General features: G+C 48.8%; 1 protein-coding gene across 3 annotated transcripts; it reads left to right on the top strand.

The window, feature by feature from the left end:
* The first annotated feature begins 10602 nt into the window (after positions 1–10602).
* On the top strand, positions 10603–23587 carry U2AF1 (U2 small nuclear RNA auxiliary factor 1). 3 transcript variants are annotated; one of them, XM_079921649.1, is made up of 8 exons: positions 10603–10739; positions 14177–14264; positions 17624–17690; positions 21045–21094; positions 21247–21345; positions 21908–22041; positions 22120–22212; positions 23242–23587. In XM_079921649.1, the coding sequence occupies exons 1-8, from the start codon at positions 10696–10698 to the stop codon at positions 23378–23380; spliced, it is 714 nt and encodes a 237-aa protein (XP_079777775.1). In that variant the 5' UTR covers positions 10603–10695; the 3' UTR covers positions 23381–23587. The 3 variants fall into 3 exon arrangements, with proteins under 3 accessions (XP_079777775.1, XP_079777776.1, XP_079777777.1); XM_079921650.1 differs by lacking the exon at positions 17624–17690 and adding an exon at positions 16742–16808; XM_079921651.1 differs by lacking the exons at positions 10603–10739; positions 14177–14264 and adding an exon at positions 16782–16808.
* Positions 23588–23920: the final 333 nt, after the last annotated feature.

Genomic DNA, 23920 nt, shown 5'->3' with positions numbered 1-23920 from the left:
TTCCTCTGTGTATCAAAAACCCCATTTCCTACAACCCCCTCGGGCCCTTCTGTTTACTAGACGGGATACTTCTCGACCAGGAGTAGTTGAACAAAGCCAATTAGCCCTTCCAATCTACTCAGGTGAGCTTTGTTTTTTAACCCTGAGGACAGGACCTGCTCTCACACGCCCTGGTGTCCCCAGTGCCTCCAGCAATGAATGTGAGGTCCTAGAGGTGCCGGGAAAACATGGGACTCTGATGAAGAAATGAAAAACAGAAGGACTGGAAGCTCCTGCAGTCCTAGCCCCGCGGAGCTGCTTTGACCGTTACCGAAGCCCGCTGTCCACTTCCTACCCCGCCTGGTGTGTTTGTATGTGGTCTTGCTTGCTGGTTCGGTGGTGATTTTGATTTGGGGGCTTTCTCCTGTGTCGTGAGAGCACATCCGTCCTTCCACGCAGAAAGATAAACTCTCCTCCGTCAGGCCTGTGTGACTTGTAATGCCGCAGGACACGGGTGCTACCAGCATGTGCACCCAGCGCTTTCTACTCCGTTAAACGTAAAATGAGAAAGACACGGCTTTGGGATGGAAATGGCTGCCCAGCAGACGCTGCGAAGGCACAAAGCAGCCTGTCAGTTCTGCCAGGGGGTCATTCCCACCCAGGCGAGAGAACGTTTGGCTGATGTGTTCAAACCCCATCCCCCTGGCAGCTGTGGGCGCCAGCGCCCGGTCCACATCTGCTGCATCAGCTCCTGATGTGTCTGCCATCACGGCCAACACACACTGTGTTATTGTCTCCTCAACAGTCACAGAGGTGGGTGTCAGTGGTCAGGTCAAGCGGACACCAGTCCCTGGGTAGACCTATCATTACCACGATGGAACTAGGGTTTAATTCCATTTGCAAGGCCAGATGTGGCCAAGAGCCTGTATCGGCTATCTTCTGCCACAATCAACGCTGCGTAACAAACCACCCCAAACCAACAGTGCTTTTATTAGCTCATGATTCTGGGGATCGACTACTGAAGCTGGTCCACTGGGGCTGTCCACTGGCAGCTGGGCACCCTCACATCTGCCATTGGTGCAAGTGGGCATGGCTGCCCTGGGCTCCGGGCTCCAATAGGGTGGCCCCCACGCTGGCAGTCCCTAGAGCGTAAGTGTGAAGTCCTCCAGAGGACTTGCCAGGCTGGGAACCACACCGCACCCCTTCTACCACGTTCTACCGCATAGAGCAATTCTCCTGGACGTGCCTCACTCGCGGAGAGGGGACACAAGACGCCACGGCTTGATATGAGGAGTCATGGAGTCACATCTCTAAGTGACGGAGTCCGCACACAGTCTTGCAGAGGCAGAGCACAGAACCAGCCTCAGGTGCCGTCAGGAGGCCTGGAGCTTAACCTGCAAACTCCTCTCTCCCACTTCTGATCCTGTGGGGTGAGGCCCGGGAAGCTGTGTGCTTAGCAAGTGCCCAGGCCGTTCTGACATGAGGGGTCCTTGACCACACGTTAAAAGACATGGACCCAGGCTGATGTTTCTTAACCCAGATCCACAGACCTCAGGATGCTCGTGAACCCCCAGAAATGTACAAAGTTTCATGCTTCGGACCAGAGCCTTTATTCAGCGTGGGAGAGGGCTCGATGACCCGAGAGAGGTTAAACTCGCCCATAATCCACAAGTACTCACTTTCACCCTGGTCTTGACCCTCTTGCCCAAGCCAAGGTGTGACACCCCAGCTCCCCCTGCCACACACAAAAAGGTGAGGACAGTTTGCCTGATTTCACACGCACGCTCTTGTAGCCAAATGCCTCAGGTGTGTGGGAAGGAAAGGGGGTGGCTTCAGGGCACGTCCAGTGGGGCTGTTCTGGGGGGGGCATGGATGGGCAGAGGGGCTGCGGCTGGGGACCAAGGAGCAGCCCCTGTAGACGGCTTACAGAACACGCTCAGGTAGACGAAAGTCTTTGTAGAGATAAAACCCTCCTAAGGAAAAAAGAGGCCTGAGGATTTTGTTTCCTCATCTAAAATGACCCAAGGCCTTCGGTTTACTGTCCCAGCCCCACTGCGGCCATCTGGTGGGGCTGCCGGGGGCGCCCTCGGTTGGGCCAGACGGAATCCACGTGGGTGGAGCCGTCATGAAAGGGGCGTTGTCTGTCCACACTGGGGTGAGAATCACGTGGCTTCTCCAGCACCCCCCACACCTTAGGAATTGAGTGGGGTGTCTGAGTCTCTAAAAAAACCTCTGTGTCACCAGATTGTGACCTGTAACCTGAGTAGGACATCCCTGGTAAAATCGGAAAACAGACCTTCTGGGGAGTTTTTGCAACAAGTGTGGGCTCGAAATGCTCCCGTTAACCCAGACCCTGGAGGGGTCAACTCAAAGGCCGACACACCGGGCAGCTCCAAGGAGGGGCTGCCGAAAACATACAGACTCAGAGGCCCCAGCAAGGAGATATCGGCTGAAGCTGAAGGACACCAGGGGCTCTCCCAGGGCCTCTAGGGGCCCTGCTATTCCCCCAACTCCGCCTTACTGGAAGAAGCCCAGAACCTGGGCCTCGGGGCCCCCTCCCAGCCACAGTGAGAGGCAGGGACCTCCCCAGAGAAGGCCAGGAGAGCCCAGAGGGGTTGAGGACCATCCCTGAGGATAGCCCGCGAGGCCCTGGAGCCCCCAGACTCCTCCACTGACCAGACCAGGCCTCCTTCCAAGACCTTCCGGCTGACGAGGGAGCCGGGCAGTGGCTGCCCTTGATTCACTGGCCCCGGTCTCCTGCTGGAGATCTGCAGGGCGTCAGCGCCAGCTGGTGACAGGGTTTAAGGTTGTCAAAAGAAGAAAGACCCTCAGAGGCCCCCCGTCCCCTAGTCTAGTCACACCCATCTGGATTTGTTTTTTCTCCTGCTTGAAACTGTAGGGGAGGGAAAATTTCCCCCGTTACCCCTCTTGGGTTCTTAGGGATGGACTGATAGTAAAATTGACACAAGACAGATTAGCAGGAGAGAAAGAAACTAATTTTAATTCATGCACATGGAGGTCTCATAGACATGGAACCCAAGAAGTGGGCAAAGCAAGCAGCTTTTATATTTTTTAGACAAAGAAATGGTAAATTTGTGAGGAACTGAAAGGACAAAGAAACTTGCATTTGGGTGCCCAATTCGTGAAGCACCTAAACAGTTTGGGCTTGGGGCAGTCAGTGAAAGGAGGCACGGGGTTTTTTATACAGGCTTCTCGGCCCCTAATTCCCTGTCTCTGGTGATAAGGGTGTCCTTCGACCTCCAGGTGCAGGGGGTGCACCCTTCACATGGGAGACTTCTTTCCTGCTCTCAGGGAGACAGAAAGGTCAGAGCGTCCCTCTTGCATTGGTCGTTCCTTAAGCAACTTTAATTCAAAACAATATACCATCGAGGCACATTTGGGGGTGGCCTACTGTGGGCCCCACGATCCTGAACCACTGGAGTCTGCATAGGAGCTGCCTCCTCTGATGTGCTGGAAGGGACACCGTGTGTCTGTGGGCTCCCATCCCAGTAACCCAAAGTTCCCAAGCCCGCCTCCCGGGGAAAAAATCTCGCATCACGTTCTCTGCATCTCTTTACCGCCAGCCCCAGGCTGGCCCAGCTTCCCGCCCGAAACCCAGGAGACCTGGCTCCCCCGTTTTCCTTCAGCCAGGGGGCTGGTCAGTGGTAGCGAGGCTGTCACATGAACACCACTTCTCAGGAGGTAGACAGTGGCCTAAGGAGCCCTGGGGAGGCCTTTGGGTGGCATTGGGTGCTGGCAGCCCTATTCCCATCAGAAAGAATCATGCCAGCAATCAAAACAGAGTCCCCTCCTGAAACAGAGAGGCAGCCTAGGTTAGAGTGGAAACAGAAGTCTGAAGATGCTTCACACCTGGCCGGCAGGGTCCAGTCAGGAGACAGAAATCACAGGGTGATTTGAAACGGAAAGTTTATTACAAAGAATTATGAAAAGGGCATTGGAGTAACAGAGAATTGGCAGCAACAGGTACAGAGAACACTGAAGAGTACAGGAAGAGCAAGACGCAGGGAGCAGCCCTCAGGCTGACATGGGGCACCCAAGGGAGACCCCACCCCAGGCCGTGCTGGAGCAGGCGCGGCGTGGCCCGGTGCGGCCGGCAGCGTGGGGCAGGCACGGAGCTCGCTGGCTGGTGGAGAAGTCATGGGGGACCTCACCAGCGGGGTCGCTGGAGGCTCGTCCGCTGGGATGCCAGGGGGTGCCGTGCCCCAGAGCTCTCTACCAAGCCACCCCCGGGGATACAGGAGAGGCTGCTCTTGGGACCTGCCTTGCCAGGTCACTCCAGTGCAGAAACCCTGGGAGAAGGGCCAGGGGAGGTGCTGGCCACTGTGCACTGCAGGGCCTGAACACTGGAACAGCAAGAGAAACCCTCCCTCCGGTGTCCCTCCGCGCTTCTGTACTGACGAGGCTCCTCACAGCTCTGGCCCCAAAGCAGAACCATTTGCAAAGCCCAGAGCAGGCAAAGAAGGGAGGATCTGAAGCTGAGAGGGAACAGACGGCGAGCTGACACAAGCCCACGCGCCGGCGAAGTCTGCCCCTACAGTCAGCCATTCCCCCCATGTCCACCGCGTGCATCTCGAGGCAGCCCTGAGCTAGGGGGCCGTCTGCAAAGGTGACTGAGGCCCTCGCGAGGGTGCCAGATTTAGTACCTAAAAGTGCAGGACAAAGCTCAGATAAATGAGATAGTTTGTTAGTATAGATCCCATGCAACGTTTGGGACATACTTATACTAAAACATTATTCATCCTTTATCTGAAATTCAGATTTAGCTGGGCATCCTGTGTTTGTTTTTAACTGAAGTACAGTTGATTTACAATGTTGTAATAGCTTCAGGTGTACAGCAAAGTGATTCAGTTATATTTTTTCTCAGATTCTTTGACACTAGAGGTTATTACAAGACACTGAATATAGTTGCCTGCGCTATCCAGTAAACCCTTATTATCTATTTTACATCGTTTATATCTGTTCATCCCAAGCTCCTAATTTATCCCTCCCTTCCCTTTCCCCTTTGGTAACCATAAGTTTGTTTTCTATGTCTGTGAGTCTGTTTCTCTTTTGTAAATAAGTTCATTTGTACTATTTTTTAGATTCTGTCTATAAGTGGTATCATATGATATTTGTCTTTCCCTGTCTGACTTATTTCACTTAGTATGACAATCTCTAGGTCCATCTATGTTGCTGCAAATGACAGTATTTCATTCTTTTTTTACGGCTGAGTAATATTCTATTTTTTTATATACACACACACACACACACACACACACATACCGCATCTTCTTAAACTAACTGAATGTTAGACACTTAGGATGCTTCCATGTCTTGGCTATTATAAATAGTGCTGCTATGAACATTGGGGTGCATGCATCATTTTGAATTCGAGTTTTCGTCTTTTTTCCGGATATTTGGGCGTCCTGTGTTTTACCTGACACTCTGACCCCGGCACTGCCCTCAGGGACACAGAGTCTGATAGACACGGTAAGTCCCATCAAGGCCTTTACTTCGGCATCTTCTGTTCACAAGAGCGTCGGTCAAGTACAGAGACTGGCTGAACTGGCTTATTCCCTGTGCCCCTACCCCCTCCTCCCCAGGGGCTGGCCTGGGCCACGGCTCCTTCCCTCAGAGTGTCTGTCACACCCCACAGTGATCCCCCCTCACTAGGCTTCATTCGCTCACAAATATTTCCGGGGATGCTTTTGCCGAGCTCCAGGCCTGAGTCTTCCGGGGCCAGCTGGGCTTCGGAGTTCAAAGCATTCAGGGCCAAAATAATAAGAAGAAAAGGACATACAATATATTGTATAACCTCCATCAGGGCCTGGGGCAGGACCGCCAGCATGAAATACACTAACGCTTCTGCAGCCAAATCTGTCCCACTAAGTGGGATAAATACCCCATAAACAGTATTACACCTTGCTTCCGGCTGACTTATATAGCAATAAAGTGGCTCGTGAGATGCTGAGATAACTACAGACAATAAATTCTCTAGTACTTCTTACTCTCAAGGAAAATGTTCTAAAGCTTCAAGCTTATGCCAGTTCAAGCGAAGCTCAGTGCCCAGACGTGCCTGTGCAGTGAGTCACCTCCAGGCCTGGCTGCCCCAACCCCGCGAGGAGGCCCAGCAGCGCTGCGCAGCCTGGAGGCAGGCATTGGAGAATTGTCATCTCAAGCCACGACGCAGCCCCAGAAACATGGTGCCTCTCGGCACGTCTCTGCGCGTCACCAGCTGAGAACTAAGCCATCTCTTGGGCTCCGTGACTGCCTGCTTACTGATAAATGTCCTCGAAGCCAGTGATGGGCAGGTCACACGTCATGACCTCACAGTCCCCGGGGGCCTCCCCAGCATGCACAGCGCCCCGCCTCGTCCTCATCTGTATTTAACGCAGTCCACAGGCGTCTCCATCCCTCAAGGGAGGCAGGAGACCTGCTCCATTCCCATGCCCAGCATCTCTTCCATGTCCCTTTCCCCTGACTTAAGCCCTGGTTTACGTCAACTGCAGGAAGCATTCACTTACCCACCCCCCACTGCACCTCAAAAAAAAAGTTTTTATGGGGCTTCCCCGGTGGCGCAGTGGTTGAGAGCCCGCCTGCCGATGTAGGGGACACGGGTTCGTGCCCCGGTCCGGGAAGATCCCACGTGCCGCGGAGCGGCTGGGCCCGTGAGCCATGGCCGCTGAGCCTGCGCGTCCGGAGCCTGTGCTCCGCAATGGGAGAGGCCACAGCAGTGAGAGGCCCGCGTACCGCAAAAAAAAAAGAGTTTTTACATTCACTCTTCATGGGGTGTAAAACTCCTGTCACAAATCGGGGGAAAATGAATGTCAGAAATCTTCCTTTTCGAAAAACATTCAGGAAGGCACCGTGTGCAGGAATAATAAAATACCCGTTTTCTCCCAGTCTGGGGTTCTCTCAGTGAATTCATGCTGCTGATTGAAAGGGATCATCAAGCCAGGCAGAAAACACTTCTTGGGTTACCAGTACACGTTCGTCTGCATAAGAGGGCACACACAGGGATGCATTCGCCCGCCACCTGGGCCTTTTTCCAATCACAGCCAGCTTCATCCTGAGTCGGCCTGTGCTTTTCATCCTGCAACCCTGCCTGCACCCTCCTCAACCATTCTAATGCCTTTCTAGAAATGCACTACAGGACCCAGCTGTTTCCTCAGCTCTGAAGCCTAGTGCAGACTGAGGTTTTAACCCGAAGCAATCTTAGCAAATCCACCACTATGATTTTCAGATGGTTCCTGAAGAGAAGTTTTTCTATCAGACATTCAGATTGTTTTACATCACTGCCTAAATCTCTACAGCCAAGCTTCTGAATATTCATGCTCACCTTTACAAATCAGTTCTTCCCGTGCTATCCAAGCTGTTTCGTGAGCAGCAAATGCCATTTGGCATACGCTGGCGTCCTCACTGCCAACCCCACCATCCACTTCTGTCAGCATCCCTGGCCCCCCATGCAGTGGTTTCCACGTCTCACTGGGTCTTGGTCATCACCAATCCTGCAGAACTTCAACTGCCCACCCTTTGATTTCCAAAGTCATATGTCATGGTGGGTCCCAACATCACTGGCTTCCTGATATCACCAAGGACAGTGTTATCTGTGTCCCCAGCAAGCAGTGGGGTATCTTTAACTCTTTTTTCAGGCATGAATAGTATGACTGAACACGAAGTCACAAAAGGAAAAATAAACTTTAAAATTTAAAACACACACATCAGCAACGGATAGAGGCGCCTGCACCCCTGGGAGCACTGGAGTGCTACAGTCAGGTCAGGTCAGCTTTGCAGCGAGGTGAATCTTGGCACCAAACTTATGGGAAAAAAAACTTCTCAGTGTCCAGAGCTTTCTGCATTTTGGAATTGCAGATAAGGGACTGTAGGTCTGTTCTACCGGGGAATCAAGGAAAAGACAGAACCAGCGTCTTCAAAGAGCTCCCAGTCCAACAAGGAGAGCTGTCTGCAAACAGAGCACAGTTCAGTGGTGAAAGCTGCTATTCCTTCCGGGTAGGAAGACCTTACCCTCTACCCTTCTAGGGTTTTCCAGCTGCTCTAAGAATTAAATTGACCTGAGACAGATTAATAGGAGAACATCAAACAAAAGTTTAATAACATGTATACATGGGAGAGGCACTGGAAAAATGAGTATCTCACCAAAATGGCTGAAGCCCTCACTTTAAACACCATTTTCAGCTGAAGACAAAAGAGCACGTTGAGGGTAGTGGTTCGGGACTTCAAAGGGGTGGAAGGCAATTCACAGAGATGGAAAAGCAGATGTGTGGTAAGCAAATGTTCGTGGGCCTTGCAGAGACAGTGGGACACAGAGTGGACTCTGACCTCTAGGTTTTCCCACCACATTGGGCCATGTTCTTTGTAGACATCTGTGGCGACGGCCCTATTCCAGGAACAGGCCCTTTATCTAAATTCTTTAGGCAGCTAAGGGGGGGGTGGTAAAAAGAAACACTTTGAGTCTTTTTTCTTAAAAACAATCAGCCTAAATTAATCCTCATGCCAAAGGGACACATTTTGGGTTGGCACACTTTGCTTACCTAGAATGAGCACCTACGAAGTGGTCCCTCCAAGGCAAGCATTGCTGATCCCATTCACAAGTGGAAACTCTGAGCCCAGAGAAGTTCATAACCAAGTGCTATAAAGACTTACATCTCCCCCCTCAACACATTTAAATTCTAACCTCCAATGGGGTGAGGGCCTTCGGATCACAGTCAGGCCATGAGGGAAGAGCTCTCACATATGGAATTAATGCCCCTATAAAAGGATCCCAGAGCGCTCTCCCTTCCCCCACGTGAGGACCGTTGGGGCCCAGGACAGGCCATCTCAAAATGTGCCTTAATGACATATTGATTATTTTGAATTAAAGTACTTAAGAAACGGCCAATGCAAAGGGACACTCTGACCCTCTTTTCTGTCTCCCTGAAAGGACATAAATCTTTTCTGTGAAAGGAGCATCCCCTGCATCTAGAGGCAGGACACCCTTATCCCCAAAGATGGGGAACTGGGGGCTGAGAAGCACAAACCTCATTCTTTAACTGGCACCCCAAACCTAAGTTTCTTTGTCCTGTCGAGTCCTCACAAATGTATTGTTTCTTTGTCTAAAAAGTATAAAAGTTTCCTGCTTTGGCCACTTCTTAGGTCCCATTTCTATGGGGCCTCCATGCACATGAATTAGAATTAGTTTCTTTTTCACCTGTTAATCTGTCTTGTGCCAACTGTACTATCAGTCCAGCCACAAGACTCCAAGAGGGGTGGAGGGGAAGTTTCCCCCTCCCCAAGAGCACAGATAGGATCATAGCCCCGGCTATGACACTCACCAACCAAAAAAGTGGTTCTCAGACTGTGTCCAAAGGAAACCAAGAGGCCTCAGATCTGCTGTGAGAGCTACACAAGGACCTGATTATCTATTTTTACCCTTCACCCGCAACCCATTCTCAAATGTGTTCTATAGCAAATTTTAACACACTAGTGACGGCCAAAATATTAACCATTTCTGCCAGGATAACTCACTTTTGTATAGGCCTCCCCCCAGGATAAAACTTTGTTGCATTCTCCTGTTTAGTTATGAACACCCAAGACTGCAGAGCTTGGTTGGCAAACACACCAGGTGTGCATTTGCCCCAAATACAAAAAGATGCCTGCAGGAGGCCACTTGTTGCAGGACTGCTAATGGAGACGAGACTGGATCAACCCATGGGCCCATCAACAGGGGACGGGTTGACCACACAGTGGAGCTCTGCGCAGCTACAAAAGCAGTCAGGACCTTGACCACGTATCCTATGAAGCCTCCTCAAGGATGGACGGTTACATGAAAAAAGGCAAGGAGGAGGAAACATGGATAGAAAGGAGGGTCCTCCAAAAACCGGAATAAACTAAGAAAACCGGAGGTCGGTAGCGCTGGGGGAAGGACCTGGCGTCCCCGTAGGTCTGTAACCTCTGCTCGGCTCCCGACCGGCCCCCTTCCCGCGGCGGCCCCTGCGCTCCAGCTCTTCCGCGGTCTTTAGGGTTTACGTGCGGCCGGCCTTCTGGGTATCGGAGGCTCTCCGAACCCGCCGGGCTTTCCCGGGACCGGGCCCAGGCGGCGCACCTCCCGGACCGGGGACGGCTGGGCACCCAGATTTTGCTCCCCGCCTACGAGTGGTGCTCGAGGAGGGATCTTCCCGGAGGAAGGGTTCCAAAGACGGTGGGGGTCCCAAAGGGAAAGTGCGGGGAGAGGGCGCCTGTCCCGCTGAGAACCCACGGAACCCGCCCGCGCGGGACAGGCGCGCCCCGGGCCCAGCCCCAGGGACAGCGTGGAGAAGCTGTCCGCCGCCTCCTCCTCCTTGACCGCCGTTTGCGCGCTCGGCTTCTCTGGGCACCGGGGGACGCCGGCGGGGGTCTTAGGGCCTCGGCAGTGGCGCGAGGAGCGCGGGAGAGTGGCCGGAGATCGCAGGGAGCGCCGCCGGAGAGCGCGGGGAGCGCCAGGAGGGGGCGCCGGGAGGGACTCAGGCGGGCGGCGCGCGGGCTCCCGGGCCGCGAGGGCGGTGCCTCGCGCGCGCCAAGCCCCGCCCACGCGCAGGCAGCGTCTCTTCCGATTGGGCAGCGCCTCCAGGCCGTCGGGGTGGGCCGAGAGTCGTCGCGTCCGGGTGACGTCTCCCGCGGGCGTCGGGAGGGGTCGTCGGCGTCCGCACCACTGTCGGCGGCCGCGGCGGCGGGTGGGAAATGGCGGAGTATTTGGCCTCCATCTTCGGCACCGAGAAAGACAAGTAAGTGAGAGCCGGCCGCCGGGGTCCCGGGCCAGGGGGGCGGGCGGTGTGCGGCGAGGCTCGGCGGCGGGGCCCGGGAGGCGGCGGGAGGCCCGGCGGGCCGGCGGGGGGAGGGGCGGGCGGCTCTTCCGGCCTCGGGAGTCGCGCGCCGCCGCCTCGTGCGCCCGGGCGGGCGGGCGATGGGCCGGGCGGGTGGCGGGCTTCCGCTCAGGCGGCGCGGCCTCTCCCGCCGGGGGCTCCTCGGCGGCCCACCTACAGGCGACCCTGGCCCCCGCGACCCCGGCACGCGGAAGCCGCCTCGAGTTGTGCTGAAGTTGTCAACATTAACGATTCCCCCAACTTTCATCTTTTAATGTCGAGTCGGGCAAGCGGTAGTACAAGCTTCGCCCGCGTTAAATCGTTAGATAACTTAGGGTCCTAACTGTTAGGGTTTTATCCGCTTCACGAGCCTCTTGTGTGAGTTAAGCGGTGATCGGGCTGATCATAAGGACATTTGATATGAAAAAGTATTTTGGAGATTACGGGTTTAACTAACCGTAAAAGACATAATCTAATTTTAAAATACTTTAAGATGTAATTCCAATATAATAGTAAGATGGGTGTTTTTTTTTATTAGGTTGTATATCTTTCGTAACCAATTGTTAGATTAAAAGTAAAACATATAATTTTGATTTTGCCACGTATTAATTTCCAGTTTATTCACTGAAATTTAGACTAAAGGAAATGTTTCCAGACATTTTGGAGGATAATTCTTATTTGAAAACCCAAAGATTAAGCTTAATCTAGTCTTTGAATAAATGGTTAACATCTTGGGATTCTTTAGGGCTGTACAGGGCTTACGTGAATATGTTTTTTAATGATAAACTCCTAAGGGTGCTATAGATAATGTTTCAATACCACTTGATCAAACACTTTAAATTGTTTCTGTTTTCCAGGATGCAGTCTATCTTGTAAAATGTCTTCTTTTACACATTCTAGAATTTCCTGTGTTGTTTGGAAGAGGGGGTTATATTTTTTCCTAGCAAAACTCACAAGACAAAAGCATCAGTCATACTCACTCCAGAAACATTAATTGAGTGTCAACTCAAGGCCAGTCTCTGGGGACTCAAAGATGGGTAAAACTTGGATCTTGTTCTCAAGGAACTCAAGGAGTGAGGGGGTACTTATTGTGTAAAGGATAACTAAAGTAAAACACATTAAAATGTATTAAGTGCTATGGAAGAGGTGTGTGCCCCGAAGGCTGTGGCTCCAGAGGCGGCAGCTTGGGGAACATGATCTTGAATGGATTGGCCAGCTCTGCTGGAAAAAGAGGCTCCTCGGAGTTTGCTGAAGAGCGTGCAGTGTTAATTTCACTCTTGAGCTTATGTTAGTGTGCGCCATGACTTATGTCCCATGCAGTGTTTTTCCATTGTTCTGGTAAAAAGCTGCATAAGGTGGTGTCTTCACTCTACTTCAGAGGTTCATTTCAATGTTTTTTATATTCCTTCTATAAATAACCACATTTCAGTCTGTTGGTGCTGTATTGTAAAAATCATGGCTATAATTCAGGAAACGAGTATTTAATCTAGGTTTCTCATTTCAGGGAGACTTGCGGGGTTTTAGTTTCCAGGAAACATCTCGACTCCTAAAAAATGAAGATGATGATTCCCGCTAACCTTTTAATTTTCTTTTTTTTTTCAATTTAAGCTGGAAGTAAAATGTAGGTCTGTACCAATTAAAAATATCTAGCTAATTACACATGTGAGGTTATGGACAGTTTCTAAATCTAAGCATAGATTAGCCTTTCTGATATCTTCTCTGTGATAGTAAATCACGTGTTTTACGTCTTTTCATTTTATTTCAGTAGTTTAATGAGCACACTAGAAAAGTTTTGACTGATAGACTAAATTCAGTAATTAACTGGGCATCGTGAAAAGAGAGTCATCTCTGGAAGTACAGGACCAAGGGTTGTTTTAGTTATATGGAATAGTTGGGTATTAATTGTTGAGATGGGTTTTGTCTATTCTGGGATCTTCTTAAAATAAGCTCTTTATTTTCAAGTGACTTCCTGAAGATGTAATGTTATATACTCAAGTGAAATAATCTGAAGCAAGACCTATAAGTTTGCAAATACATGTAGTAATCATTTTCCTCTCCTGGTACATTTAGACGTTTCCACTTGTATTGCCATCCGATAATAAATCAATGGCTAGTTGACCTTAATGGTCCGTCAGATTTCACTGAGGCCCTTTGACCTTAGCTCTGGGTGGCCCTTGCTGAATACTTGAATCTACAGGGTAACTTTCCCACCTCTGCGAGTCTGAGTTTGAATGGGGCCCCCTAGTAAGAGTGCATAATTCATCATGGATGGGTTATGCTAAGCCACCTTGCATTGCTCTCACGCTGGCTGGAGTGCTGGTTTTGATTTTATCCGGATGGCCCAAGTATTGGAGCTTTTTAAGGGAGGGCTTTGTGATATGGGGACAGAAGGTGGCCTTGTGTAGTTCCTGCGGGGGGGGGGGGGGGGGCGTTCCCCAATAGCTTGTTTTCAGTGTATTGAAACCAGGAGGACCTCTTTTTGGAAATTTCTTTTGGAAACCAGACCTCTTTTTGGAAATTTCCTATTGGTCTGGTGTCTTGGGTGAGGGAACCTGGACTTTGTGATTATTTAGATAATAACGACTACGTGTAATGAGCACACAGATGGTGCATCTGATTCTGGTGCTCGGAACAGTGCCATGTTGGCATTTTCCTCAGTTTACAGATGGCTCCTGAGACCTGGACAGGGGCTGGCTACTGGCCCAAGTCCAGGCAGCTAGTAGCCGACTCAGGATCTTGACCCCTCGCTACACCGTGTTGATGTCCTCAAGAGAGAATTTCATCGTGGAAGACTAAAGAACAGATAGGTTTTAAGTTAAATACAGTTTTAGATTAACTTAACATACAGTTTAAGAGGAAACGATAGAGAAGTACAGTGGACCTTTGAACCACGTGGAGGTTGGGGTGCTGACCCTCTGCACAGTCAATAATCCAGTCTGAGTTTAACTTCTAGTCAGCCCATGTCTGCTGTTCCGAATCCTACGATTCATCCAACCATGGGTCGTGCAGTACCATAGGATTTAATGACTAAAAAACCTGAATATAAGTGGACCTGCATAGTTCGAGCCCGTGTTGTTCAAGGGTCAACTGTAGTTGAAAGTGGAGGGGATTCCAATGCAGAGGAACCAGGTTAGAATTAGAGTGTTCTTCATTGAAAGAGTACCATGTTTTTAGAGGGGCAAATTGAAGCTGAGTAGTTCTAAAATATGGGAAGGTACCTATTACCAGTAAAAACAATGTGCCTATGTTTTTGTGAAGTAAAAGAAACGTAGTTTGATAGCATTTATCATGTTGATGACGTGTTTCCATCTATTTGTTGTCTTCCCAGCAAAATAATCAGTTCTTATTTTCCCTTACAGAGTCAACTGTTCATTTTATTTCAAAATTGGAGCATGTCGTCATGGAGACAGATGCTCTCGGTTGCACAATAAACCGACCTTTAGCCAGGTTTGTTTGTTTTTCCTTTTTTTTTTTCCGTTTTCATGTAAATGATCAAAACTTAATGTACTTTCCAGAGGCAGTTAATTTCCATGTGTTAATAAGCAGGAGGGTTTTTTCTATAGTTTTATTTTCCATTTGTGTTCATAAATGTGTTTGTTTAAATGAGAATGAGGCAGGTGAACCACCCCTGGCGGAAGGTCTGAGAGCACCACCCCTGGCGGAAGGTCTGAGAGCACCATTCCGTTTTTATCATTAGAAAACCTTACGGGTTGTGACTGGTTTTCACTGCCTGACCACCCTCCCTGCCTCTAACAGGCGTGGGCCGGGAGGGGCAGCCGGGCCTGCGCTGCCCTCGCCTCTGCTCCAGGCGCTGGTAGCTGCAGAGCTGGCTTTCCGCTTGTTGCTCTCCAGGCAGTAGAGGTGGATGGAGCCCCCTTAGAGGAGACGCTGGTGTGACTGTCAGCAGAGCCGTCACACTGTGCACGCAGGGGCTCTCCAATACCCCTGGGTGTGTCCCCTCTGAGACCCCAGCCAAGGACACAGCAAGTTGTATCATGTCATTAGAAACATGAACAATGAAAGTTAACATTAGAAGACAGGCATTTACTTTCAGTTATTCGTGGCCAGTCTGTTCAGTTAATTGAGAGATGCCTGTTACCTTGGGCTTGGCTATGTTGTGAGTTCAGATTGGTCAAAAATGGTGATTTTTGATAGTTTATTTTTGGCTAATTGAAGAAAAGGCAAGGGTTTACACCCTGCAACAGATCCAGTGAATTAAAGGGAGAAAGCACCTCTGGGAGGAAGAGAAAGCTTCTGTCCGTGTTTACCTGAATGTTTGGATTTGAAAAGAATCTATCCTTCAGTCTTTCCAGACTGAGGGCTCTTGAGCTCCTGCAAGCCGCCCGTGAAGCCTGAATGTGCAGCCTCAGAACCACTGTGTATAAGTGTTTAGGAAGGTCAGCCAGCTGTTGTAAGAAGGAGACAGTATTTTCTAATTTAATAGCTTTGAACATGTCTCTTTTGAAATTCAGAATATTGGAGGATTCGCTTTACGTTTTCTGTTTGTTGAAATTTTTTTTTAAGTGCTTCCGTTTATGAACGAAATCTCCCTCACTAGGCCAGTGGCCGTGATTCCGTTAGAGTTTGGTGGGGTCAGGTGTATGTGTTCACTTGAACATCTTGTTTTGATTCGTTTGGTTGGCTTTAGGTAATCCTGACCACCTGTGATTTTAATGGAACTGAATTACTCCCTTTAAGTGAAGTTTCTTTTATTATTAAACAGCCACTGCCAGATGACCTGAGTGAGAGCTAAAATGAATTTCCTGTTGGATCACTGGGCTCAGTATAGCTTTCCATCAGAGCTGCCACACACTGGTGATTCCAGTTAAAAACCAAGTGCGGTTGGCTTTGGGAACGTCGGAGTCCTGAAGTGGTTGACTTGGGGCGGTATCAGTGGCTTGCAGAGAGGCCAGGCCCTGGGGGTGGGTCTGTGTGGTGACAGCTGTGCTGTGTGGCTGGCGGGCATGCTCCCAGGTGGGTTTCCCAGAGCAGACCTGCGGCTGAGGGACCCGCACGACCATTCCCCTTGACCCCGCAGCTAGAAGCGGAGGCGGCCGGTTCTGTGAAACCACTTACAAAACTGCTCTGGATACACGTTGAGACTGAATATTTATTTTCTTAAATCATGTGGTTTATTGGTTCAGCTTGTAAATCTAGCATAATTCAGTGTGGGTTTCTTTTTAAGCTTCTTACAGTGATGTGGACATTAAGATTCATGTAATGCTAGCCTACTAACTTAAACATGGTTTGTTTTTTCAGACAACTTGAGTTTGAGAAGAACGGTACAATGTAAGGTTTCACGTCTGCCTCATCCAGCTTAAAGCACAAGGGCTAAAAGGATTTTTTCCCTTAAAAGAAGGATTGGAAAAGAGCAAATGTTTTAAGCTATTGTATTATGTAAACAGAGATCCCACCAAGAAAATGTAAATACGCTAGGTGTCCATGAGAGTTAGGAAGCCCATTGGGTGCGCCTGTTTCCTACGAGATCAAGAGAGCTTGATGGACTGCATATACTTGGCTTATGCATTTGGTTTAAAAAAATTTTTTTCATATGGGGAATATGATTATAATGTGACTTTTTCGACATCATAGTGTCTGCTAGCTTGAAGTATGAGGAAATGTTAGCGTTCTATTATTTACCGTGTCTTAAAACACTTCAGTGACATGGGACTACTCAAAGTAACAATTACAATTTCTTCTTGGTTGCTGGCTGACTTGACCTAAGTCACTTGACCTAAGTCACCGCTCAAACTCTGTTTTCATAATATGATGGTTTGGGTGTACTCTTCAGAAGACAAGTGTCTGACTTGCAGGAAACAAACAGCAGGCGTTGAGCCATTTGCAAACAAGTTGTCTCTTTGCAATTGTCTAATATATGCACAGCAGCCAGTAGAATTCCCCTTTTTATTTTTTTTTCCCCGCAGACCATCTTGATTCAAAACATCTATCGTAATCCCCAAAACAGTGCACAGACGGCTGACGGCTCACACTGTAAGTCCCACAGTTGGAGAAATTTTTTTAAAACAATGGTGTTAAAGAGCCCACTCTTAATTGAGACAAATAATGTTGGCTTCTGAGCTGCTGACATAGAGCTGTTGCAAACAGGACACGGTGCCGGAGGTCCTTGGCGCACACAGCAAGAACTTGATACTTGGCTGCGTTCAGCAGGCTGGCCGGGAGGTCACTGGCCGGACCTCTTCCCACCGTGGACGTTTGTTAACGAGAGGGGTCCGGCCCTGTGACACCCAGACGTCACCAGCCAGTCATTGGTCTTCACAGTGACTGAACCCCTGGCAATTATTAAGTTCTTTCTGTGAAATCAAAAACCTTAGGAATATTTAGGATTTCATAAGGTAAGTTGCCCAATAAGTGTGGGTTTTATTTCACCATTATACTTTTTCCTCTAGGAAGTAGAGATTTCATGATACGTAATTATTGTATTTCTCTAATCAGTTTATACACGCACCCTTTCTCATTGTTCATTAAAAGTTTCCTGTAACAGGAATGTTTTGGTAGTAGCCTGCCGAGTTGTTTGCATTCTTAACTGGATTGGAGCTTCGAAAGGGAGAATTTTTACAGTCTGTGACAGAAATACAATATGAACATGTCATGGGATCTCTGTTGCATCGCAGTGTCAGGGCGCTCCACGACAGCCACCAACTAAGAGAGAACACCTCTGCTTCGAAAGGAAATAACTTGCTCTTTTTTCAGCACTGGGTCTTGACTGAAGTGATCGCCACAGGAAACCGGTTAAGTGTTTACATTTAATTTTCCATGATATAAAGTTGTTGCGTTTTGTATTTCAGACCATTGCCCTCTTGAACATTTACCGTAACCCTCAAAACTCTTCCCAGTCTGCTGACGGTTTGCGCTGTAAGTTCATACAAGTTCCTTCCCTGGTTCCCTGGGCTTGCGTGTCAGAGCTCAGCGTCAACTCCATCTGGTCTGCCGCTGTAGTGTCAAGGACCACCTTTCACTAGAGGTGTCGAGAGCTTGTGTCCCACTGACCCCATGGAAAGCTCTGTTTGAGATTGGAACTCGTGCCCACTTACTTAGGAAGGAAAAAGTGACTGGAGAGGGTGCCCTTGACAAGAGCATGGCGCTGCTGCTCTCCCTTCCGGCCCCTTGGCCGTCATCCGGGGGGGTGTGTGTGCACGCTCTTCCCGCTGACAGGGAAAGTTTCTCTGACTTAAAAAAAATTGTTCTGAAATTGTTTTTCAGATTTTATTTCTTATTAGACTTTTTCCCCCTTAAACTCCATTTTGGAGATCATGCTTTTAACTGTGAGAGCACTGTTCTGAGAATGTTTCCCAAGTAGGGTCCTCCAAGTTGCACTGACCCCGAGTGCAACACCAGTCCTGTGTGGACTCCTGTCTTCATCAGATACTTTATGTAGGTATTTCCGACTTCAGGAGTTAGTTTATTACATTGGGGAAATAAAGGATCCTTGGTAGGGAATAGCTCTAGACCGGGCATTCAGTAGACATCACTGGTTTCTTCAGGTCATGGGAGATGCTGAATTTGAGTTATGGATGTGGTATTTACTGAGGGGTATCTTTTGGGGAACAGGAGAAATACTGCTATCTCTGGAAAGTTAAACTACAGTTTAAGTTTTACAGCTGTTGAACCGTAGAGTGAATTTAGTCATCTGAGGATAAGCTGAAACGAACATCCTGGACTCGTGTTAAAATCAAGGGGTCCAGACCAAGGGTAGATGCTTCTCATTCACCAGTTTGTTCTGAAGCTGTAAAGACTAGAGCACAGCATAATACCACGAGGTGCCTTTGGATAGCCACAAACCTGGATCAGACACACCCTTGGCCCGGAGCCCCTCAGCTTATAGGGTGCCCTACAGTGGGTGAAATGGTCCCAGCAGCCACCACCTCCTCACGCTGGCCCCAGACTGGGCGGCCTTCCAGTTCCGTGTGTGTGCGCGCACGGTGCCTGTGTCTGCAGGGGAGGGACTGGGACATTTTTCCTGCCGAGACCCTAAATGTTTTTCGACGCTAATGCTGACCTGGTAGAGAATTAATTTCTTTCCCTGAATCTGATGGTAGCAGGATTTACTTGGTAGCCCTTGATTTAAAATACCTGGTTTTCTGTTACTTAAAGAAATAAGATCAATGGGTGGAAGAAACTGTTTCTCTATGGACTGATTAAATAATTTTGTAACAGCCCTACCCTGGGGTAGAAATGAATGAGAAGTAGATGACTGAGTTATGACAGTTAATCACTCTTTGCCCTGCTTGTTTTTTCGGGGATGCGTATGCTTTATTGACAGAAGAATGTTGGAGTAGTTCTCTGTGTCTATATTTGCGATTCACAGGACTCTTGCTTTGCATATGCTACAAAATAAAAGTTTAGCTGTACTAAAGACTACAATTCTGGGGTCCAGATTGTACAAATTAAACACAATTCTGATTCTACAATTTAGCTAGGTTCATCAGTTTCCTAAAATTACTGGCTCTTTTTAACGTACCCTTTTATCTGTAGAAAAATAAGCTATCTCTGCTCTGATTAAGCTCAAAAATGAACCCCAGTTGAAGAGCGTTTCTGTAAGAAAACTGGGTACTTATTTAAAATATATTGAGTCGTGTAAATACTTTCTTAATTGAACAGTTTTTTAATCACTCATCTCTGCCTTTTAGGTCATTTTGATTGACTCAGAAATTTTAACCAGAGTATAGGAGATGAGATCTGCCCACCATCGAGCATTTTAAAATATGAACTTTACATAAATTTTAAAATACGATATTCTGTTATATGGTAACAGAATAGGAATTCTAAGAATATAGCCAGTATTTTAACAGCCACCAAAATTTGATTCTCAGTATTGCTAAAACTTTTTGAGTGTGTAAATATTTTCTGTCTTCTCATTTTTTCTAATGTGGAGAAGGAAATTGTAAACATTAAAATCTGCCCTTGGAATGGGTTTCACTTGACTAGCTTTTCTGTTGTTTAGAACTTGATTTCTGGTCAGGGAAGAAGGTACGTTCACGATAGCTTTTAAATCGACACGAGCTGTCGAGTAGCCATTGTTGCCTAATGCATTCAGTAAGTTCTGTGTTCTGATGCAAGCTGGATTCCTAGAAATTCAAAAATAACTAAAATGCAGGGACACCCCCCCGCCCAACTCCAGTGGCAAGAAAGTGAACTTAAATCATTGTCAGGATCAAAAACTGAAGTTAGTTCTTATCCTTGAGGTAAAAAGTTTTCCAGCGAGCTCGGGACTCGCAGGCAGCGCAGTGTGGATAGAGCCCATGGCCACAGCCCAGCGCCCTTGGCGGGTGCCCAGAGGGGGCCGCCAGTCCAGGAGGTGGCCTGTGGAAGGTGACAATTAAAGACAGGCTGTCCCAGCCTCGAAGCCACTCCCCGGTCTGGCTGTTTGGAACGTCAGTTTACTGACACACCAGCTTTGTGTTTTCTCAGATTTAGGTTCAGAGAACGTTAGAGTTTGATGGTAAGATTTGGTAGGAGGATGATGAGGATAGAATGTAAATTTGCAAAATCTATCCACAGAACTGACTTGATTTCACTTAGTGCATGTGAATTATGAAGAATAAACTTGATGAAAATAGTTTGAAATAGAAAATAATGCTTTCTTCAGCGAAGCATTGTAACTTTCCCTTTATGTGAAAGAGGGCGTTCAAAATACTGTAATTGAATTTGGTAATTATCCTACTGAGTCTTTATTTTCGGTCATTTGGGTTTTAATCGCATCAGAAAGAACTTTAATGACATTTTGTGTGGCTGCTAATTGGTAAAAGAAACTAGTCAGGAACATCAGCTTTTAATCATTTACCCTGATTTCAGCTTTCATTTTAACCTAATAAAGGAAAGGAAAAAAATCAGTGTGATTACTTGGCCTGTATCTCAAATCTAAAAAGGAAGAAAATTTTCACTTAAAAGTTTCTTAATTTGAGAGTCAACCTTTTCCTCACACTTTCTGAAAATGTTGGCCCTTTGATGCTGATTAAAACTTGTTGTGATTTTAACATTTTAATAGCCAGAATTGAGATGGTCATAAGGGGCATTTAAAAATCTCACCACACTTTAAAATTTTCACAAGTGGCTGTGTAACGCAGTGTCTTCAGTCTCCAGTAGAACGCAGCTCTCGTTTTCTCTCTAGATAATCTGGTGTGTGTTATGTAGCAGTTTGAGTTTAAGCACAGAGCTGTCTCGGTCACGGTTCCCTGCTCTAACCAGCAAGATTTCTGTTGTTCACAGGTGCTGTGAGCGATGTCGAGATGCAGGAACACTATGACGAATTTTTTGAGGTGAGCTGTTGACTGAAACCCACTGACCTGTTGTTCACCCTCTGTATATGGAATTAGGACTTTTCTCCATTAATAAAAATGCCTAAACGTGAGTTATGTTCAGTTACTCTTTTATTTCTGTTGTGATCCTCAAACCACTGTCCTCCCTTCAGGAGGTTTTCACAGAAATGGAGGAGAAGTACGGGGAGGTGGAGGAGATGAACGTCTGCGACAACCTCGGAGACCACCTTGTTGGGAACGTGTATGTCAAGGTAGGAGTGAGACGGCAGGTGAGGCTGAGGAAGGGTTAGTGCCCTTAGCCGCTAGCCTCGAAGTTCCACGTGCTCGGCCCTGTCCATGAATTCGATGCGCTGACCGGCCCTCGTTGGCTGCGGCTTGGGTCCGGTGGCCGGCCTGCGGGTGCCGGGAAGGCGCAGGGAGGGCCCCGGTCGGCGGGTGTCTTCAGCTGTTGGTTAGCGGCTGTTGGACTGGGGAGAAGAAGCTGGTTTATATGTTTGGTTTCTTCTCCCCCCCACCCCTTTTTTTAAATAAAAAGCTTTCATTGCCTGCATAAATCATGACGTGTTCTTTTAACCAGTTGAATTTGAAAACCATGGCAACATATATGGCATGAGCTTGGACCGTAGCAAAATTAACTCATTGTAAATAAAGGGTGGGCTGGTTCTTAAATTGCTGTCCGACATTATCCCACCCGAATTACTTTATCCCATCTGAATTACTTTACCTGTGAGCGGGTGACGCATAGTTGAGTCAGTAGTTGAAGACGTTTGTCATTGAGGTGTGGGCGGCAACGTTTTTGCCTTGTCTTTTCAGTTTCGCCGTGAAGAAGATGCAGAAAAGGCCGTGATTGACCTGAACAACCGCTGGTTTAATGGCCAGCCGATCCACGCCGAGCTCTCCCCCGTGACCGACTTCAGAGAAGCCTGCTGCCGCCAGTACGAGATGGGGTAGGTGTGTGCAGGCCCCAGGGGCGCCCTGGGCGGGTGGGGGGCACGCACCACATGACCCCGTCTGTTCTCCCGCAGGGAGTGCACACGGGGAGGCTTCTGCAACTTCATGCACCTGAAGCCCATCTCTCGGGAGCTGCGGCGGGAGTTGTACGGGCGCCGCCGTAAGAAGTGAGTACTCGAGTGAACCGTGACTGTTTCTCAACCAAAATACTGTTTTCAAGTAAAGCTTGGCCTTCGTGTCATTTCTCTTTAAAAGGCACTGCTTAGAATGTAGTGCATATTTTAAAATATAACATGCACTCTTTGAAGGACATTTTCCACGCACACACGGCTTCCTCGTCAGGTCGAGATCAAACCTTAATAACTGAGGGAACCGTTAAGCTGGTGACCACTAAAATTAGGTTTGTTTACACGGTGTTCTCAGATATCTGGACTTCCTTTATGTGCTGCCTATTTCCATTGGGGTTTCTTGGTTTTTATTGGCTTGGGCAGGTTTCTTTGGCTGGGGGCGGGGGCACCACCCTATGGACCACCGACAGTTGGGCACCGTTACGTGTCTGGTCCTGTTGCTTAAGTGCAGGTGGTCGTGTCACCAAGCAGAGAAAAGGCCAAGGTGTCAGTGTGACGGGTCTCTTCTCCTACTCAGATCACTGAGTTCTGACCCCAGAGGGATTCTCATCCCTCTCCTGTCAAACAAACATTTGGAAATGCAGACCTTACTGGTGATTGTTTCATTGTCAACAAAAAGAAGCGTAGGAGAAAAAGAACCCTGGCCTCCCCTCACCCACAGCAGGCCCGACGGACACCGTCGCTGAGCTGCGTACGTGTCAGGGCGGCGGCTTGGCTGGGACGGGACCTGAAACTGGGGTCAGATGTGGAGTGAGGGGTGTGTATGTCCCGTTCACTCTGGATTAGGGTTTCCCCCAGCTGTTTGAGTTGGCGCCACAGGAGGATACGATAGAGAAGATGGCGTAGCTCTTCAGTCTTCAGGTGCCCCTTTTTATCCCTGACACTTACCGTCTGAGACGAGGGCACATCTTACAGCTCCAGCTTGTGGCTTCATCGGCAGCATTTTTCTCCTTTGTTGGCCTCATCGGCGCGATGAGCTGCAGTGTTCAGACGTGTCAGTCCCCCCGTCCTGTATGTTGCGTGCTGCGGTGTGGGTGCCACGGTGTCCTTTTCTGTCCTTGCTTGCAGGCATAGGTCGCGGTCCCGCTCTCGGGAGCGTCGCTCTCGGTCTAGAGACCGTGGCCGCGGCGGCGGCGGTGGTGGCGGCGGGGGACGGGAACGCGACAGGAGGCGGTCGAGAGACCGAGAGAGGTCTGGGCGATTCTGAGCCGTGCTGTTCTTGCCGCGTGTCTGCTGGGAAGCGTCGTCCGTCGTTGGTTGACCGAGCCAGTTCATAATGGGAGTTTTTTTAAAAAAAACAACAAAAAAAACAAAGATGGGTTTCTGAATAAAATTTGTAGTGATACAGAATTCCTGTGTGACTGATTTCTTGTGCCAAGTCTTTGTTTCCAGTCTCTTCCTTTACAGACCTGTGCATACATCATCAGCCCTTGAGGTGAAGGTATTACATCAGGCACTTCGCGTATAAATGACACACCTACCGGTTAAGGGAAAACTCATGTGCGAAAAAGGCCTGTTTCCTGCGATCTGCACGTTAACAGGTAATCCAGTGTTTCTCTCCCGAAGCTGTCAGCAGACTGGAGTGGAAGCCCTGCAGACTGCGCTGGCGTCTGCAGGAAACTTGATCTCGACCAAGCGCAGTCCGTGGAGCCTGCAGTGTTGGGCTCTTATCCGTGAGCTTCTAGTTCTGCCCCAAGGGCTGCCTTGTGTCCTGAGGCACGGGTGGCGTATAACACGGGGATGCGCT

This window comes from Stenella coeruleoalba (genome assembly GCF_951394435.1).
Source record: "Stenella coeruleoalba genome assembly, chromosome: 5".
NCBI lineage: Eukaryota > Metazoa > Chordata > Mammalia > Artiodactyla > Delphinidae > Stenella > Stenella coeruleoalba.
This window is presented reverse-complemented; position numbering and strand designations above follow the sequence as displayed.